The sequence below is a fragment of the Dromiciops gliroides genome, chromosome 5 (genome assembly GCF_019393635.1).
Source record: "Dromiciops gliroides isolate mDroGli1 chromosome 5, mDroGli1.pri, whole genome shotgun sequence".
In the NCBI taxonomy this organism is placed as follows: domain Eukaryota; kingdom Metazoa; phylum Chordata; class Mammalia; order Microbiotheria; family Microbiotheriidae; genus Dromiciops; species Dromiciops gliroides.
Window position 1 is genome coordinate 226,560,733 of NC_057865.1, and position 21,026 is coordinate 226,581,758.

At 43.3% G+C, this 21,026-nt stretch overlaps 1 protein-coding gene across 3 annotated transcripts in view; it reads left to right on the forward strand.

Moving 5' to 3' along the window:
• Positions 1–4,720: 4,720 nt before the first annotated feature.
• The window catches only part of KIF5A (kinesin family member 5A), a 34,244-nt gene continuing 17,938 nt past the window's right edge, over positions 4,721–21,026 (forward strand). For 2 of the 3 annotated variants that reach the window (XM_043967340.1, XM_043967341.1), the window contains exons 1-13: positions 4,721–5,152; positions 10,963–11,050; positions 11,152–11,225; positions 11,838–11,942; positions 15,134–15,182; positions 15,660–15,715; positions 15,994–16,081; positions 16,360–16,484; positions 16,703–16,807; positions 16,984–17,132; positions 17,262–17,410; positions 17,992–18,167; positions 18,449–18,517. In XM_043967340.1, coding sequence (XP_043823275.1) covers positions 5,024–5,152; positions 10,963–11,050; positions 11,152–11,225; positions 11,838–11,942; positions 15,134–15,182; positions 15,660–15,715; positions 15,994–16,081; positions 16,360–16,484; positions 16,703–16,807; positions 16,984–17,132; positions 17,262–17,410; positions 17,992–18,167; positions 18,449–18,517 — 1,362 coding nt within the window. In that variant the 5' untranslated portion in view covers positions 4,721–5,023. The remainder of the gene's footprint in view (positions 5,153–10,962; positions 11,051–11,151; positions 11,226–11,837; positions 11,943–15,133; positions 15,183–15,659; positions 15,716–15,993; positions 16,082–16,359; positions 16,485–16,702; positions 16,808–16,983; positions 17,133–17,261; positions 17,411–17,991; positions 18,168–18,448; positions 18,518–21,026) is intronic. The other variant, XM_043967342.1, reaches the window with a different exon arrangement.

The following is a 21,026-nucleotide window of genomic DNA, read 5'->3' on the forward strand; positions in this document are numbered from 1 at the left end:
TGTGGGGTGTGTAGTCAGAGGGTTAGTCGGAATATGTCCTCCCTCGAAGACATTGAAGATGGGTATCTTGTTATAGGATCATGATATAAAGCTAGAAAGGACCGTGGAGCTCATCTAATCCAGAGGTTCTTAACCAAAAAGCATACTCCTTTTTTGGCAGTTTGCATAAGTCAAGAAGCACTGATTTAGCTCCTGTGTGCCCACATGGGGCAGTGGTTAGAGCACTGAGCCTGCAGTCAGGATAACCTGAGTTCAAATGCAACCTGAGACACTTAGTAGCTGTGTGACCCTGGGCGAGTCACTTAACCCTGTTTTCCTACAGTTTCATCTGCAAAATGAGCTGGAGAAGGAAATGACAAAACACTCCAAATGGGGTCACAAAGAGTCTTACACAACTGGACCATAAAAACCTGGGCCTACAGTGTTAAGCCTTGGGGTTACAAAGCAGAGGCAAAAATAGTCTTCACTTCCTAGTAGCTCACAAGCAATGTGGGAGACAACTTCAAACCGTTTATAAACAAGATATATACAGAAAAAACCGAAAATAATCTCAGAAGGAAGGCACTAAATTTAAATCAGGTGAAATCTTTGGGGCTCACCTCAGAATAATGTTTTTAAATAAATAAAATAAATACATAGGACTATAAAGGAAATCCATTATATTGAAGTAGTGTTTTTATTTAAACCTCCCTCAGACTTAAAACTCCTGAGCTAGTAAAAAAATGCTGCACAGAGACTCAGTAGAGGCTCACAGTGCATTTGAGACTTTTTTTTTTATTTAGACATTACCCAATGCTGTAATTTATTTCATTTGACTATTACATATTTGTTATAATGGTTTGTTGACCTTTCCTGTTACACAGGAGAAAACTGGCCAGATGGGTTAAGGGAATCACCCAGTAACATACATAGGGTAGTAAGTAGTCTTTTTGTGGTGACAAAGATCTGGAAAGTAAGGGGGTGTTTGTCAGTTGGGAAATGACTGAACAAATTATGAGATGTGAATACACAATACTATTGTGCTAAAAGAAATGATGAAAGGGGTTTCCAGAGAAATCTAGGAAGACTTGTATGAACTGATGCAGAGTAAAGTGAGCAGAATCAGAAGAACAATTTATACAGAACAATATTCCAAGGACAAGCATTTTTAAAAAGGCTTAAGAATTCTAGGGGCAACTAATCAGTGAAATGACTAGTTATGATTCCAGAGGAATTATGTCTCATAACAGAAAAATGGTAGACTCAGAGTGCAGATTGTGACATATTTGGGGGTGGGGGTGGTAGGGAGGACATACCCAATACTGAAATTTGTTTTACTTAACTACACATATGTGTTATAAGTGGGGTTGTTTTGCTTTTTTACCATGTGTATATCTGGGGGGTGGCTGTGGGAAGGAGAGAAGGTGGATTTCCATTATTTAATTGAAAAAAACAACAACAACTGTGAAAGTCTTAAGAATTCTTATCAGCACAATGACCAACCATGATTTCAGAGCACTGATGAGGAAGCATCTCAACCCCCTCCTCACAGAGAGGTAATTCAATATTTTTTTGTTTTTGTTTTTGTTTTTGTTTTTAGTGAGGCAATTGGGGTTAAGTGACTTGCCCAGGGTCACACAGCTAGTAAATGTTAAGTGTCTGAGCCGGATTTGAACTCAGTACTCCTGAATCCACGCCTGTGCTCTATCCACTGTGCCACCTAGCTGCCCTGAGGTGATTCAATATGCAGAACGGATACACATTTTTGGACATGGCCAATATAGGAATTTGTCTTGCTTGACTATGCATAGTTATTACAAGATGGGAAGGAGAGAGAAAAGTGGGGAGGGAGATAAAAATGCTTGCTTAATTGAAAAAAATACTTGTTTAAAAAGTGGTAGAGCTGAGATTTGAACTGGTCAGTCCTCTGGCTGGGTCCATATGCAACACCTTTCCACTGTACTACTTTGGGCAGCAAATAATGTGATAGTAGATCACATGGGCCTGGATGGTTTTCTCATAACAACTCTACCACCCCCTCTTAATTCCAGTGCCTTCCCTTGGTTACTTATTTATCTTATACATGGCTTACTTTGTATATCTTTGTGTGTTGTTTCCCCTGTTAGATTTTTTGTGTGTGTGAAGCAATTGGGGTTAAGTGACTTGCCCAGGGTCACACAGCTAGTGTTAAGTGTCTGAGGCCGGATTTGAACTCAGGTACTCCTGACTCCAGGGCGGTGCTCTATCCACTTCGCCACCTAGCTGCCCCTCCCCCGTTAGATTTTAAGCTCCTTGAAGGCATGGGCTGTCTTTTGCTTCCTTTGTATCCTCAGGCTTTAGCACAGTGTTTGGCATATAGTAGGTGATCAATAAATGTTTATTGATTGATGATGCAGATAGGTAATTTATGCATCATTAATCCTCACTTAACAGAGGAGCAAGACTGGATAAACGTCATTTTGTCATGCTGAAATCTTTTTTTTTTTTTTTTAGTAAGGCAATTGGGGTTAAGTGACTTGCCCAGGGCCACACAGCTAGTAAGTGTTAAGTGTCTGAGGCCGATTTGAACTCAGGTACTCCTGAATCCAGGGCCAGTGCTCTATCCACTGTGACATCCAGCTGCCCCCTGTCATGCTGAAATCTTAAGAAAAAGTGCTACAACTACTGACTTCATGAATGGAAAAGTGTGATATAGTAGAAAGAAAATCGAACTTGGAGTCAAAAGATTTGAGTCCCTGATACACTTACTAGTTGGGTGACTAGTGGGTAAGTCACTTTACTTTTTTCAGTATGATGAGGACAATGATGTTCATGTCACCCACCTTGTAGGATTGTGATGAGTAAAGCAAATATAATTGTGAGTTGTTAATTACAATTCGTCTTCCTTCTTTTTCATCTCTATTTTTGTTCCCTTATCCTTTGTCCCTTGTCCTTTGTATCTGGTCATTCAGAGTTATCTAGCTCTAGATTAGGTGGGGTGGTGTTGATGCTCAACCTGAAAATATTCTTGGTTGTGCCCAACTTGGGTACCTCTAGTCTGGATTCTCACCTTGGTGCACAGGACTATCATGGACTGAGAGATTCAACCACTCCTCTCACCCTGGAGAATTTAAGAGTGTCCAAATAGCCCTTTCCAGCTCCTGCAGTCTGACTGCTTCCCAACTGCCTCTCCTGCCTGCCAAGGCTAATGACGTCCAGAAAAATCAATCTGACTTGCCTCTTTATAGCTCTGCTCAGGGCCTGCAGCAGGAGTCAGACTTGGGGGAGGGAATTGGGGGATGATGACTCTGTTCGGGGGTCTCAGAAAGGGAAGGGATAACTGAACTGGGAAATTCAGGACTTTCAGCTACATATACAGGCCACTTCGCAAACAATCACTGCCTAAGGCTCCCCCTTCCCTTTGCTGCTCCTTTTCCTGCCACCTGCCATTTGCATTTTAGTGCCTCTCCCAGCCCATCGAACAGAAATGAGATCAAAGAATCAGACAGTACAGTGGACCTTCAAGATGATCTGGTCCAACGCCCTCATTTTACAAATGAGGAAAGACAAGCAGTAACGATTTGCCCAAGGTCACAGCTCAGAGCCTGAACTAGGAATTCTTGCACCTGGTGCAGGGAGATGGGAAAAGCAGTAGCCCCAGAGAGTCCAGCCCTCATACTGAGGAAGTTGGGGAGCTAGGTGGTCCACAGGGACTGAACGGGCCTAGGGATGGTTTCACCAGTATATTGTTTTGGGAGGGTCAAGGACCACTAGACCAAGCTCGAGGGACTGTGGTCGCCAGAGGATGGCAGTTGCATTTGCAAGAGGATGCCGGTTGCTTGGGAACTGCGTTGCTGTGGGGAGGAAGCAAGATCCTCGACCCCCATGTTGATGCCCTTAAACAAAAACCCCAGTCACTCTAGTTATGGTGCTAAGTGGCTGGAGTAGGTTTTAAACTCAAGTCTTTTGACTTCAGTAATTCTCTCTTAAAGAGAAAGAATCATAACCTGAACAACCCTTTCCTTAGGCGTTTATTTACACACACACACACACACACACACACACTCTCTCTCTCTCTCTCTCTCTCTATTCCAGGATCTTAGGATGCTCTCTCTCCTTTGAACCCCCCAACCGCTTATACACAATCGTTTGTCCTTGCAGAGAAGTCTATGGTATAGTGGAAAGGAGAACATGCCGGACAGCGACATACTGTTCTTCCCTGTCCGAATTCCCACCCATCGAAAGGGGTCTTGGAATGTACTGCGTGAGGGAAGGGTTGTGAGGTCTTCTCTTTCAAGATTACTGAGCTGGTTGGTAAGTGGCCTTTCCACCACCCCTTACCAGTTTATGATTGGGGAAGAGGGGCAGTTTGTCGGGGAAAAGAAGAGGACTTGAATCTTGTTCATTAACGCCCTTCATCCTTTGGGATGGGGGAGCTGTATCCCCTGCGCCCCGCCTCCATGCCTAGAGGGTGGGAGCTGGAGTTGGGGCGGGGATGTTGTGTTCTTCTGCGGCCAGTTCTTAGCTAACACTGTCCAACTGGTTATCCGAGGGGACAAGGGTATCCAGAATTCAGTAACTATAGGGGAAATGGGGGGATTTGGGGGGAAAGCCCAGGTTCCCTCTGGTGGGGACAGGCGGGAAAGGATGATGTGTTTATCTAGCAAGTTAAGGCAGGGGCCGGATCCCTTTCCATCAACAGCCCAACCCCTTCCACCTTAAGAGAAGCCCCGCCTCCTGCTCTCTTCCAGACACCCCCCCCACCCCAACTCCAGCAACCCCGCAGAGTAGAGCTGCAGCGGGAGGGGCTGAGGCAGAGAGGAAAGAGAGAACCGGAGACGAAGCTGAGGGGGGTTTCTTTCAAAATCTCCAGAGCCACCAGAGAGAGCTTCCTCAGCTTCTCTCCCTTCATCAGCCTTCCTCTTCCTTCTCCATATAGCATCAGTCCAAGAGATTGAGTCGTTTCTGTGCCTCTCTCGTCTGTCTCTGCTGAGCTCCCCCAGCCTCTCTCCAAAGCGCCCCCACACCACCACCGCCACCACCATCACCACCATCGGTCATCACCATGGCGGAGACCAACAATGAATGCAGCATCAAGGTGCTCTGTCGATTCAGACCCCTGAACCAGTCGGAGATTCTGCGGGGTGACAAATTTATCCCCCTTTTTCAAGGGGATGACAGCGTCATTATTGGGGTGAGTGCCCACCAGATGAGGACGATGGGGTGCAGGGATGGGCATCTCTATAGGATACATCCCAGATGTCAGAGTTAATGCTTGTTTTGTGCCCCCACTCATCCAACTCCTCCTTCCATCTCCCTTCACTCTCCATTCCCCTTCTCCCTCCATCATCCTTCCATTCCTCCCCTTCTTTCTCCATTCCCCCCACTTCCGCAGCCCCTCCCTCCCCAATCAATCCTTTGCTCAGGCCTTAGATGGGTGTGGCCTGGGCTAGGATCTGAACTCTTGGTTCTCTGCAGAGATGAAGCAGGTTCATTTAGTATCTCCCCTTTAAACCCACACCCCAATCCAATCAATGATTTAGAATACCCTCCCATCTGCAGTGTGGTAACCCAAATGCTATACTCTTATTCTCCCATTTTCCAATTCAGAGGTCAAGATTCCATTCCCAATCTCATCCTTAACTCTCAGTTTTCACCTGCTGCCCTCGGGATGTAGGGTAGAAGCTTTGTATGCCAACCACACCCCAGCTGAGACTCTTGATCTGCTAGGAGGGGGAGGATGCTGGCTCTCTTTTGTTGTGCTTGGTCACCCCAGGGAGGCCTAGCATATGGGGCCACAGGCTACCAGGCTCTGGAGACTCATAGACTGGAGGGCTATTTCCAGCTATAAGCCCTACTGCCATTGCCTTAACTTGCCACAGTCATGGCTCTGGAGGTCACTGCTGTGCACTCTCTCAACCCCATGTGATAGAAAAAAGCCTCTGTGGTAAAAAGAAAAAATAAACTCTCTATAACCCCTTAGACCCCAACTTAGGGATATAGAATAGGGCTTATTTAAGGCTCAGGTCCTTTCAACTCCTCAAAAAATAGCCAACACATTTGTTATCGCTATCTAACCACCTCTTTTCGTAGTAACCAGATGAAACCACTTCAGTTTCATCACAACAGTCCCCACCCATGGAGGAGGAGATCAAGAGTGCACGTCATTCCCCTGCATCATGGCCTAGGCTTGAGTCTTAGGCCTAGGCTCCAGTCCAAGCCTCTGGTAGTATCCTAAAGACTCCCCAAACCTTCCTAATCCATGTCTGTCACAACTGGGATAACAAGGACTGTGTGGCTGTGGGATCCAGGTGACCCCCAAAGTTGGAGCAGAATGGAAGGGTGTAGAGTTTGAAAGCTGCAAAGTCTGAAATGGGAGTTTGGGTAGGGGAAATATTAGAGCACAGATGTATTTGGGGGAGAGGTGGAGCAACGATTGACAGGAAGGTCAAAGATGGGGAGAATGGAGGTTAGGTGAGTAGGTGGGCGGGGAGAGAGAGGAGAAAGAGGGAGAGGGAGAGGGAGGGGGGGGAGAAAGAGAGAGAGAGAGAGAGAGAAAGAGAGAGAGAGAGAGAGAGAGAGAGATTCCTTCCAGCCTCAGTCCTCAAGGACAAGCAACTCCACTTTGTCGTCACCCCACCCCCCCACATGGAGCCCTAACTGTTGACTCAAAAAGATGGATGCTTATTTGCCTTTCATTTTAATGTGTTTATTTGGTGCCATGAAGATAAGGTCTGATTTTTTTCTTCATTTCCCACCTTTTCCTCCCCTTCCTCCAGTCTTTACTGAACCCATCCTAACAACAACAAAATCCTTGCTTAGAATCTGGAGATGCTTTTCTCTCTTTCAACAGCCTTTGGTAAATCAGGCAGAACACTCCATCTGGAGTCCGAGGACTTGGGTTTGAATCCCAAGTCTGTCATTTATTACCTTTATGACTCAAATTTAGTAGGCTTCAATTTCCACTTCTCTAAAATGGGGGGTTGAATGAGGTGATCTTCAAGAAGAGGCTAGATGTCCACTTCCTGAGAGACTTATTTATAGTGGGCTTTATGTTAAATGACCTCTGAGCTTCCCCCCAATTCTTCAGATGCTAGGACTGTGATCTAGGGTCTGCTCAAATCCCAGATCCTAGGATTCAATGAAACTGTGATTAACCATGGGCCTGAAGACATACAGGGGGGAAAAAGGCTGTGGGAATAGAAGTACTTAGTGAGAGTGAGCACATTAGGTAGGCTTTACATACTCTAATCACTCTATCCCCGAGTTTAGTTGTTGCAGATGGATTTTTCAGATAATGTTGAGCTAAATGGCTCACAATTTCTTTCATAACATTTTTGGGCTATGTTCCTATTTAATTAAGGTAAGGGATGGGTAATGTCTCCCAGCTTTCCCCAGTTAAGAGAGTAAGTGATATATATCCAAAGAGGGGAAGAAGGAAGAAGAGGGACTTGACTGAGACTCCCTCCATCTTTTCCCTCATTTTTGTGGCTTCAAATTTTCCCATCTCTCTCCTTGTCTGTCTCATTCTACAAGCTTAGACAGAGGGGCCATTTTGTCTCAGAATCTTGGGAGTCCTATCTCCCTAATTTACAGCCAGGTCTTTTTGCACTAAGGGCATGAGACCTGAGAAAAGAGGCATTTCTGGGGCTATTAAGTATTTTGAGGGAGATTTCTGGCTTTGCCAGTATGGAAGAGAGGATCTCTATCCCTTTAGCCTTATTCTAGAAAAGGTTGAATGACTAATGTAAAATATGTTTAACATGATTGCACATATATAACCTACATCAGACTGCTTGCCATTTTGGGGAGGGGAGAAGGGGGAAGAGAGGGAGAATATTTTGGAACTCAACATCATATAAAAAATGAATGTTGAAAAATATATAAAAAAGAAAAGGTTGAGAGGAGTGAATTAGGGGATGAAACTGTTTTAAGATCTGCTGAAGTGTAAGGGAAGATAATAGGAAGTATGCTTATGGAGGAAAGAGAAAGACCTCCCTTGGCCCTTACTACTTGGAACCTTCTCTCTTTGTAGCCAGCATTAGCTGATCTCAGTAGACCTTTTGTTTAAAAAAAAAAAAGCAACTTCGTTAGATGACTAAGCTTTGGGTTAGGGGACAACATTGTAAACTCTTTCTGCTCCCCCCCTCATAACTTTTCCCATGGATCTGGGGGAAGACTCATGGACAATATTTACAGCCTGTTTTATTTTTAAATGGTGTCTAGGTTACTGTGTGGTGTGCACTCACTCTTTGTCATTCATTTTTATTCTGTGTGCATCAATCTATGAATCTCTCTGATAGCTCTGGTGGAGAAAGACCTGATGTCTGGGGCGCCAGGATGTCTAGGATGCATCTCTACCAGGATAGAGGTGGGGCAAACACAGGAGGAATGATAATTAGTCCCACATTCTAACCTCCCTCCACACATATGTTCCTTTATTCTGATGCCTACTGGCTGCTTCTTTCACAGCCCTAGAAACTAGCCATTCCCCTTTCCAGGAGGCTGGGGAGTATTTAATCTTAAGATTGAGTTGGATGGGAAGAAGGAGGAAGAGCTCAGGAAAATTTGGCTTGGGACTTGATTTTTGAGATTTGATTGCAGGGTTGCTAGAGATGGGAATGATGACAGGAAACAGCTTGAGGATCATCCCAAATAACTTTAGCATTTGCAGGGTGGGTCCTAATATCCTTTTCAGTTTGGAGAAGCTAGAGGACCAAGACCCAGTGATAGAAAGAACAAGGAAGTGAGCACTTTAGAATTCATGTCTTTGGCATTGCTATGGTGACAATTCCCAAGAGCATCACCATGGAGACAGGGCTTGGTGTTCTCAGTTCAGACATTACTAGGTGTCTTAGAATAAGGCGTCTGAAAGGGACTACCTTACCCATGTCTCTCCTATAACATAGAGATTCCATGGAGAATGGTGGAAAGGAGCTGGGAGAGATGACATATGAATTAGGAGGGGAATAAGGAGACCAGGAAAGAGAAAGAAAGATTTAGCTTGGAGTAGACAGGTTATGGACAGGACAGATCCCTAGGTTGGGATTTCTAGGATCTCTAAATGAGAAATCTCCAGTGTTTTTCCAATCTTTTTCTAGAGAGGTTAGAGACTGCTGTGGGTAGGAGAGAAACTAGATGTTGGAGATTAGGGGCTAAAAAGGGAAAATGTGTGTGCATTTCTGATTTAACCAGCTTCTTGATTTCCTTGATGTTTTAACACCCACCCCCCACTTCCCAGTCAGGATGGAAGCTCATTGGAAATGACTGCAATGTCTATGGCAGTAGGGGGATGGAAGCAAAGGAGACATCTACATCTCCCTCATGAGGTTGCAAGATGAGTATAGGGACTACACATTCATTCTATAAATGGGATTTGGTATCTTCAAGTCTATTGTTCAACATTTTTGCCCTCAGTTCTACCTGCTAATATTTGCTGAATATGGAATAATGTGTTGGGAAGTGACTGGGATGGAAGTCTGAAGCATTATTGGTATTTAGATAATTGGCTAGTCTCTATGATGAAGTTACCCTGTCTGCATTCCACCCTGGGCAAAAGTGTGATGAATTTCAATTCTGCCCATAGCCACCTCATTCCTTAACCATTCTTCTCTCTTTTTTTTAGCACTTCCTCTTTACCCTTCAATGTTCCCTTGATCTCTCTCCAATCAAAACTTCCTTTAGTAAAGAATTTGATAAATTCATTCATATTAAAGTATAACTTTTAAAATTATTTCTCTAAAGAATATTTCAAATTTGGCCAAAATAAAAGCCTTAAGTTCTAACAGCAGAATTTCAGGCATCAACAGAATGGGAAGGTAAACATTCTTTTTAGCCTCCTCCAAAATCCTAAAATTGTATATAGTAAGATCATATTACTAATTGATCATATTTTATATAGCATTTTAAAATTTACAAAACACTTTTCTCATAGCAATCCTGTGAGATTCATAGCGCAAGTACCATTAATCCCGTTTTATGGGTAATGAAACTGATACCCCACTTACACAATTACTAAGTGTCAGAACTGGAATTTGAACCCAGGTCTCCTTATCCCCAATTCAATCTCCTTTCCACTACACCTCACTATACTCACTTAATTTAATATTTCTATCCCATAAATATATTTTACTATCACAGGTCTAAGAATCTTTCCTGGAATTATCTTGTATCTTCTCTGGTTTTCTCCTTTACCTCCAATCCAGGCAAAAGAAAGGGGGTGGGGAGTTTTGGGAGGGGGGGCAGCTGAGGTAACTAAATATTTCAGGACTTGGAGAGCTCCCCCAGTTCCAACGTAGTTATAGCGCCCCCTGGAGCGCTCAGAGCCCTTTGGAATCCTACTAATGGGAGGGTGTGTCTGAGTGTGTTTGACCATTTAGCCATCTTTGCTGAGACTCAGGAAGAGGAATTGTGAGGGCAAGATTGGCTCAGGGATTTGTGTGTGTAATCTCCTCTGGCTGTATGCCTGGATTCATGAAACATGAAGAGAGATTGCAGCTGAGAGGAGACTAGAATCACTGGCCAAAGAGCAGATGTGTTTTGGTTTTCTCCATTTCTCTGTCATTGGCTTAAGACATGAAGACAGTATTGGGAAAGGGTAAAGGTTTACATTTCAAAGGACTGAGCTGGAATTTTAATATTAATGAATTGTGTCTGTTTCCCTCTTTGCTGCCTTTTCTCATTTTCTCTCCCTGGGAGGTAGGATACTGGTTAAGTCGCCAGGTTCAAAGATGTAATCTTTTTCTATCTCTATCTCATCTCCCCTTTTAAATTATTTTTGTCAGTTCTTTATCCCCATCCCTGCTGCAAATAGACACAGTTGCATTGATTTACCACTCCCCCCCCCTACCCCCAGCCCAACTTGGGCTTTTCTAGAGTTGCAGAGTAGGCAAATGCAGACTGGAGGGATAGGGGGAAGGTTGGGAGTTTTGTCCATTCTTGGGGGCCTGGAAAAGAGGGCACCCACCCCCTCATCATATCTGACACTGTCTCTCTCTACTCCAGGGAAAGCCATATGTGTTTGATCGAGTATTTCCTCCAAACACGACACAGGAACAAGTTTATCATGCATGTGCCATGCAAATTGTCAAAGGTAATGGATATATTTTGGGTGAGGGGAAGGGACAATTTCTACCTCTAAGTCTTCTCTTCTAAACCTAATTGTCTTTACCAACACCCCCTCTTTCCTTCCAGATGTTCTTGCTGGTTACAATGGCACTATTTTTGCTTATGGACAGACATCATCAGGAAAGACACACACTATGGAGGTGAGAATTCTGGCATCCTTGTAAGAGCAAAGAAAGGGCCTGGAAGTTTTGAGGGGGTAGCCCCTTAAAATAGATTTCTGCCTTTGTGGAAAGGGATAGAGACATAGGCATATTGTGCAATATCCTGATTGAAAGGTACATTGAAAGGAATCATCTATGAACCTGCCGAGGATACTTTGAATGGGCAACATTTTATTTCCAGCCTGACTCTATTTCCCCCTTGCCATATCTTCCAGTTTTCTTTGTTTTGTCCTAGAAAAGCAAAAAGAAAATCTATCCCTATGTCTTGCCATGGTAATTGACCACGTCACTCCATTTTTCAATCTCTTCATGAAACTCCCTCTTTACTTTCTACATTCCTTCTCCACTAAGGTGTTAATGACACTATCAGACCCTCAAGACCTGAGATAAACTTCTGAGTTCAGAATGAGCCAGCTACTCTATTTACTCAATAAATTTATATCACATATGAGTCAATCTGTGTTACTTTTCTATGTATTATGAATTCATACAATTTGATATAAATAACCTGCATATAGGGGACACATTCATCCCTATATCCCCATTCTTCCCATGACTTAATCTGACTTTGAGATGTTCCTGCTCATTTAGGGGAAGTTACATGACCCTCAGCTGATGGGAATCATTCCTCGAATTGCCCGAGACATCTTCAATCACATCTACTCCATGGATGAGAACCTTGAATTCCACATCAAGGTGAGGATGGCAGAATTGTTGGATATATCTGGCAGTGGAAAGGACAGTGAGGTCAGAAATATGATGAAACCAGAGAGGAATTCAGATTTTAAGTTTATATTTCTCTCCTCTGGAGAGCCTCAGATCACTCTCCCTTCCAATAAGTTGGCTTCTCCTACTGTGTCCCCTTCCAAACACATACACCATAATCTCTCTCCCAAATTCCTCTTATTATTTGAATAGGAAATTTAGCATAGCCAAGATCAAATCCTAACTGATTTTTTTTAATCTTTTTTTTTTAAACATTTTTATTATGCTTTTCTTTTTTTTTTTTGGTGAGGCAATTGGGGTTAAGTGACTTGCCCAGGGTCACACAGCTAGTAAGTGTTAAGTATCTGAGGCCAGATTTGAACTCAGGTCCTCCTGACTCCAGGGCCGGTGCTCTATCCACTACGCCACCTAGCTGCCCCCTAACTGATTTTTAAAAAAATTAGCTTTCTACTGCTAGACCTGTAGCTATGAGCTATAAGGGTGGTTGTCCCTTCTCTGTCCAATCACTGCCATTGTTTTTTTTTTTTTTTTTTTGTGGGGCAGTAAGGATTAAGTGACTTGCCCAGGGTCACACAGCTAGTAAGTGTCAAGTGTCTGAGGTCAAATTTGAATTCAGGTCCTCCTGAGTCCAGGACCGGTGCTTTATCCACTGCGCCACCTAGATGCCCTGCCATTGGTCTTTTGCTTAACCTCCAAGGATTCTCAATTACCTCCTACCTATTCTCCACAAACTCCCTGTAATTTAAAAAAAAACAACAACTTTATTAGCAATTATGCGAGAGAATGTAAGTAGAAGAGACACATAATACAGATTTATTAAGTTATAGAATAGAGATTAACAGTTCACATTTAGATTATGTTATAGAATACAGATTAACAGGTAATAAAACCAACAGCATGGGAATCTTACTCTAAAGTATCCTTAGTCTAGTCATAAATATAAAAAGATTTCTAGAATAACAAGACCAGCTGCCACACTGCCTTCAGAGAAGGCTATATATGTGCTTCTCTATGGGCACCTTCAACCCCACTCCTGGTCGCTTTTCACTTCACAGTTAGTGCTCCTTCTGATTCCTCACAATTTGCAAGGCTGACCAGATAGATACCAGCTGGATCTAGTTAAAAATACTGTATTTGTCCCAACCTGCTGCAGCTCCTTCTACTTCTCCAGGTTTGGAAAAATGAGCCATAGTTCTCTTCTTCCTACCCCTCCTCACCATGGAAATGTTCACCAAAAGCCATATGCAGATATGGCATATAGCCCAGGCATTCACCTCTGCCCCTCATTCCAGAGTGTGGCCGAACACAAAACTGATACAATCCTAGCAGCTGACCCCATGATGATCACATTCTTTCCTTGACTCATTGCTTCCAACTGGACTTACTTCAGAAAAACCTAATATGCACGGGATAGCTTGTGCCTATAGCGTAGGTTCACCCCCAACTGAGTAAAAGGGCATTCAGGTACAAAGAAGCCTATGGATTATAGTGCAGTAAAGGGCATCAAGTATACAGCAGCCCTTTCCCCCCCCCATTCCACAGAATATGCATAAGACACAAAGGATTCATAGATGTGCATAAGCAAAACAACAACAACAATAACATGTAAGGCACTGAAATAGCCCATCAGCTCCCCCAGCTAAATTTGCAGTTGATTATTGGGGCAACTGTTTCACGGTTCCTAAGCAGGGTTATCCCACAATTTATCTAGGCAGAGAAGGGAGATTTCTTGGGAGGTTATTCATTCCCTTTTTTGTCCAGAGAATCTGAAGGAGTCTGTCACAAGACTTAAAGTACTATTTTGTGACTTAAACTGCCTTTAAACATACTTTGGGAGCCACTGAATAAACATTTCACTTCTTATTGAACTTATATTGTTTGGAGTAACTGAAATAGTAGGAAATGGCATAGTCTAGATTTCATCTCTTCCTGGATTGCCCTTATCCCTTTTCTCCTCCTTCCCCTGCCCCCAACCTCCTGGACCCTAACTGTCTTCTTAGAGTCCAAGAAATGAAATGAAGCCACTAATATGGCTTGATTTTATAGAGCATAGAGAAGGATGATCCTACAAGAATCCTCCAGAATCCGTACCTCCATGTCTCAGTCAATCAATTGTTGGAATATTCTATTTTCTCTCAAAGGAATCCACAGTCTTTGGGAATGGGGCCTATCAGTAGTCTTCAAACAAATTATTATTTTTTTGGGTGCGGGGCAATGGGGGTTAAGTGACTTGCCCAGGGTCACACAGCTAGTAAGTGTCAAGTGTCTGAGGCCGGATTTGAACTCAGGTCCTCCTGAATCCAGGGCCGGTGCTTTATCTACTGTGCCACCTAGCTGCCCCCTTCAAACAAATTCTTATACCCTGTAATCTCATCAGGTTGATTGAGGAATTCATCAGATTGATACAGTATTCTCTCTTTTTTTTAATTAATAAAGTATTTTATTTTTTCCCGTTACATGTAAAGATAGTTCTCAACTTTTGTTTATACAAGCTTTACAATTTCAGAATTTTCTCCCTCCCTCCCCCCTCCCCTAGACAGCAGGTAATCTGATATAAGTTATATATATGCACATAATAACATTAATCCTATTTCTCCATTAGTCAGATATAGTATTCTCTTATGAACAACCAGAGTTCATGAGTGTTAGAATTAGAAAGGGCCTTAGAGATCTTACAACTCTTGTACATGATGATACATAAAGCAATGGCTCTATGATAGCTCACATTTTAAAGTTCCAAAGTGCTTTCCTCACATCATGCCTTTGAGGGTAAGGCAAGTATTATTACCCTCATTTTGCAGCTGAAGAAACTGAGGCTCAGAGAGATTAAGTGATTTGCTTAAACCACTTGCATATATGTTGAAGTTGGCTTTCAAACACATGAATTATTACTAGAAGTTCTGTATTTTTGTGGGGGGGGTGAGGCAATTGGGGTTAAGTGACTTGCCCAGGGCCACACAGCTAGTAACTGTTAAGTGTCTGACACTAGATTTGAACTCAGGTCCTCCTGAATCCAGGGCTGGTGCTCTATCCACTGCACCACCTAGCTGCCCCAGTTCTGCATTATTTTTACCACACTGATCTGTCTCTCCCACCAATAGTAAGGGAAGTCATTTAATCATAGCCCCCTTCCTTGTATTCCCATCTTTTCTTCTACCCAGGTTTCTTACTTTGAGATTTATCTGGATAAAATTCGTGACCTGCTCGATGGTGAGTATTAGTCAATGTTTGGGAAATGACCAGAGGGGAAGGTGGGAGGATGGTGAGAAGAAATTTTTCTGTTGCTATCCCATGGGAGTACAATTTGGGAAGAGATGCAAAGTATAAGTGTTCTTCCATTTCACAACCTTCATGAGCCTCTTGGTCTTTCTGAGAAGGCTATAGAAGGTAACAATATGAATTTTTCTTTAAAATAAAGGACTACAGGTTTGGGACAGGAGCTAAAGAGGTCCCACTTAGAAAAAAAAATGGCCAAGGACATATATAATTTGGGGGCCAGAGTTCTAGGGGAGGAACAAAGGAGCTAGACCTGCAGGGGCATTTCATGGCAGCTAGAGAGGTATGGAAGTTTCTTTACATCTAAAGCACAAGAAAAAAAATACTTCTGTGTGGGTTGGGGATGGTAGGGAAATAGAAGCAGAGAGGGAACCTGGGATAACAGGTATCACTCTCTTCATCCCAATTCAGTGACCAAGACAAACCTGTCTGTACATGAAGATAAGAACCGGGTGCCATTTGTCAAGGTGAGAGTGGGATTGGTGGAAGGATGGTCATTTGTAGCTTAGTGTCTGAAGATTCAGGATATCAGTGTCTCATGTTTAAAAGGACAAATGTTATATGTATAGTTGGGGGGGTATTATATGCTGGAAAGGTCAAATGTCTAATAGGTCAGAATTTGAAGAGTAGTTTTACAATGGACTAAATATATAGAACCTTAGGATTGAAAAATATGTAGTCAATCTTCCATCTTATGTCTAGAAGCATTGTGGCCATTGTATTCATGTCTATGTTCACCCTATAGGGTTGCACTGAGCGCTTTGTGTCTAGCCCAGAAGAAATTTTGGATGTTATTGATGAGGGGAAATCAAATCGCCATGTGGCCGTCACTAGTGAGTAGGAAAACTAAGATGTGCATGTGTGTACACACACATGTGTGTATCTACTGTGCCTCTCTCTGGGGTTAAGAAGCTAAAGAGCAGAAGGGAATCTGGGGCATCTTTGTCCTTCAGGAAAGGAGAGTTCCTTGTCTGTGTGGGTCAGGGACACTGATCCAGAGGGATGGGTGTCTAAGACCTCTCTCTGTCTAAAGGACATGGAGGCACAGGGGGCTTCTTTGTTGGATGAGAGGTAGCCTAATGTCTTTGACTGTCTCCTTCACCCCTTTCAGACATGAATGAACACAGCTCCCGAAGCCACAGCATTTTCCTTATCAACATCAAGCAAGAAAATGTGGAGACTGAGCAAAAGCTCAGTGGGAAGCTCTATCTAGTGGACCTGGCAGGAAGTGAGAAGGTTAGGAGGAAGGCCAAGGTTGGGGGAAGGGGAATCTCAGAGGGGCAATCTTTCTCATCAAAGTCTTTGAAGGTCTGGCAATGTGGAAAAGCCCTCTCTATTCCTGCCCAACTGTCTCTTTTAGGCCCAATTTCTTCCTTTCCCAACCTTAAAAAAATTGAGAAAACCCACTTGGGGAGTGACTTCTCATGACCATAGCTCCTCCCCTCCCTTCATAGGTCAGCAAAACAGGGGCAGAGGGAGCCGTGTTGGATGAAGCGAAGAACATCAACAAGTCTTTGTCAGCATTGGGGAATGTGATCTCTGCCCTGGCTGAAGGCACAGTGAGTGTCCCTTTGACCCCTCTCTACCCTCACCTTATCCCATATGTCTTCCCGTTTTCCCCATAAACCTCTCAATCTTCTCACTCTTTCGATCCATATGTTTTCCAATCCCACTTCCTACCCCCTTGCCCTTCATACTAGATTTCTTTTTCTCACTAAGTCTCACTTCTCCCCAGAAAAGCTATGTTCCGTATCGTGACAGCAAAATGACTAGGATCCTTCAGGACTCTTTGGGAGGGAACTGCCGGACAACCATGTTTATCTGCTGCTCACCATCCAGTTACAATGATGCTGAGACCAAATCTACCCTTATGTTTGGACAGAGGTCTGTAGCAATCCTATCCTCTCTCCCTCAGCAATTCCCTTAGAATTCTCCTAGCTCAGTTCATTTTTCCCACCCTGTCTCTTCAATCTCCTGGCCTTCTCCTAATTTTCTTTTCCTTCCTTTTCCCAGGGCGAAGACTATCAAGAACACTGCTTCAGTGAATCTGGAACTGACTGCTGAGCAATGGAAGAAGAAATATGAGAAAGAGAAGGAAAAGACAAAGGCACAAAAAGAGACAATTGCCAAACTGGAAGCTGAACTGAGCCGGTGGCGAAATGGTTAGAGCAGAGTAGAACCCTGAGGGAAAGAAACCCCCTTAAATGGGGGTGGTGAGAAAGGAACTTTCATTTGGGGGAAAGGAGGGGAACAACTAAGAGCCAGAGCAGTGCTGTGGAAGAGGGTGACATGCAAGGTTGTGGAGGCTCTGTTCTTGGAGAGGGAATACTAAAGTGAAATTGGTTGATCCCTACGTGAGGGTGAAGGGTTTTCTTGTGAGGAAAGGGGGTCTTTCTCTCTGGAAGAAAGAATAGGGAAATTCTTGGTGGCAAAGAATGATTTTGTGTCAGGAAATAAAGGAATCTAAGTGGGGTATTTTTCATTGGGAGGGGGGGTCTCTGTGGATGTCCCTGACTTCTCTCTTTTTTTTTTTTTTTGGTGAGGCAATTGGGGTTAAGTGACTTGCCCAGGGTCACAGCTAGTAAGTGTCAAGTGTATGAGTCCAGATTTGAATTCAGGTCCTCCTGAATCCAGGACCAGTGCTTTATCCACTGCGCCACCTAGCTGCCCCCCTCACTTCTCTTTATGGATTGTACATCTCAGATTTACCACCCTAACCCCTTTTTCTCTACTACCTCCTTAGGGGAGAATGTGCCAGAGACAGAGCGTCTGGGTGGAGAGGAATCAACCCCTGGAGGGGAGCCCTGTGAAGAGACACCAGTGAATGACAACTCATCCATTGTGGTTAGAATTGCACCTGAAGAAAGACAGAAATATGAAGAGGAGATAAGGCGTCTCTATAAGCAGCTAGATGATAAGGTAAGTAGGGAGGGGTCTGGAAAGGTAGACATCATGGTAAGAGAAATGAGAGATTTGAGGAAAGAGGCACGGAGTAGAAGAAAGATGCTTAAAAGGTGGCTTCTCTTGGGGTAGGGGGCAGGGGACTCTTCCTAATTGACTCAGATTTCCCTCAGGATCCTTCCCTCACATACATGCCTCATTCCACTTTTGGTAACTGAAAAGCAGACCCCCAACAAACTATTGAGAGAGAAATGCTAAAATCTGATTTTCTGCCTGTTTCTCCTCCTTGCTTCTAACAGGATGATGAGATTAATCAGCAGAGTCAACTGATGGAAAAACTTAAGCAACAAATGTTGGATCAGGAAGAGGTAATTATATTTGCAGCAGTAAGGATGGAAATTAGAACTCACAGGGGATTTCCCAGGGGTCAGGAAGAGACAGGGGAGCAGGGGAGGTTGAATGTTTCTTTTCTTGGAAAGCATGAGAAACCTATTTGTATTAGGAAAGATGAAAGGTCATTCTATGCAGGGAGAAAAACCATGAGAACTTGTTCAATTATTGGGGCTTCTCGTCTTCACATATTGAAAAATCCAAGTACCTCATCCTTATTGACTCAATATATCTAAGCTACATTTTTTTCTATCCAGCAAAAAGCCTTCTTTCTCTTAGATCTTTTGCTTTGTCAGTAGTTTCAGAACCAGAACTAGATTGAGAATCATAAAACTGGAAAAGACCTCAGAGATTAAATGTGTACCTGAATAGAAATCCTTCTAAAATACCTTTGTTATCCAACTTTCATTGAGGACCTCCGATGACCCAGAACTCACTAACCTTACAGCATAACACATCCTACTTTAAAACAAAAATCTGGGTTTTGTTTTTTTTTTTTTTTTGGTGAGGCAATTGGGGTTAAGTGACTTGCCCAGGGTCACACAGCTAGTAGGTGTGTTAAGTGTCTGAGGCCAGATTTGAACTCAGGTCCTCCTGAGTTCATTCCACTGTGCCACCTAGCCGCCCCTAAAACAAAAATCTAATAAGACAAATTTATAAGAATAAGTGGAAACAAAATACTTTTTTTTAAAAAAAAGAGTAAGTGGAAAGTCTTATATTTGGATTCAAAGAATTGTCAGAAGTACAAGATGGAGGAGTCTGTTTAGATAGCAGTTTGCATAAAAAAGAACCGGATGTTTTAGTGAACAAAAAGCTCAGTATTAGTGAACAATGTGATATGACAGTCAAAAAAAATGATCTTGGGGGGCAGCTAGGTGGTAGAGTGGATAGAGCACCAGTCCTGGAGTCAGGAGAACCTGAGTTCAAACCTTACCTTAGATACCTACTAGCTGTGTGACCCTAGTCAAGTGACTTATCCCCAATTGCCTTTGAGAGAGAGAGATTGATTAATCAATTAATAAGTCTTAGGCTCCATTAAGAGAATCTAGTATGGGGGCGGCTAGGTGGCGAAGTGGATAGAGCACTGGCCCTGCATTCAGGAGGACCTGAGTTCAAATCCGGCCTCAGACACTTGACACTTACTAGCTGTGTGACCCTGGGCAAGTCACTTAACCCCCAATGCCCCGCAACAACAACAAAAAAAAGAGAATCTAGTATGTGGAAGGTTATGGTGATTCTACAGTCCATCCTGGTTAGACCACAAGTTTGCTGAAGGAGGAGCTTAGTCAAGGTAATGGAAAAATAATAGCAGAAATACAGGACCAAAAAAAAAAAAAGCAAGCAATGCAGTAGTCCCCTGAAGGAGCATGGTGCCAAAGTGAGAGAAGGAAAACGGATCAGAAACCATAGGATTTGATTCTATGATTTGGAACACCAAGTCCCAGAACTGTTATGTAGCAGGTGATACCGGGGACAGTTCACAGTGGCTCTCTTGATGTAAAGCAGTGATGCTGAGCAGGAACAGTACCAGGAATATCAGTGCCAATATGCAGATGATTCCAGAATATTCATCATCAATCCTTATCACAGGTTCAAGGTTATTTACAGAAAGGTAGCTAAAAGTTCATCCTAATCTCACATGTTGCCTAACTTGCTCTGTACCACCTGCCACCCCCTCAATGCTTTCTGCCCTACCTGCAAGGGCATCACCCTCTCTAGGAGGGCCATGAGGGAAGGGATGTTCCTCACATTGATCCAGGAATTCAGGATTGTCCACAATCCCCTTTCTTCCAGGTAAATAAAAATGCATTGCAGTTATACAGAGAACGTGACTTTTCCTATGTTATTAGAAAGCAAGGCACCTTGTAATAATACCACCATTTTGTCTTATAAGCCTTTTCTGGGAAGGAGTTGTCTGAACTATGCCAGGAAAAAGGAAATCTAATTGAGGAGGACCTGTGCCATTTCCCCAGGGTATATAGATTCTGAGGGCCAGGAACCTTTAAGCTTGGGTGAGGAACCAGGGATGGAATAAAGAAGGGCCAGAGAGGGTCAATAAGAACAATGTGAAAAAGTAATCTTTACTTATTGGTAAATCTTCTTGGAGGCTAGATGCCAGAGAACCCTCCCCCATCTGAAGTAGGACACCCAACCTCAGTGGTGTGATGACAAAGACATTGTTTAACAGGAACAAGCTTCCTGCCCTAAGATGGAGAAAGAGGGATAATTTGCCTGCTGGGGTCAAGTCAAGGACTGTGCATGGTGGGTCTGCATTCTGATTTGTATGAGATGCTCCAATAAGCATAAGCGCAGCAGTGCCTTGTTCTTAGTTAGGAGGATTATCTGGTCCCTTGCTCAAGACAACAAGGTATCACAGTCCCTGTGTCCTAATTGGTAATGGATCAACCTGGTTGTTTAGTAGAGGGCATATGTCTCTCCAGTGAGTGCTGATGCACCCCACAAACGACTGTATGTATTTGGCAGAAT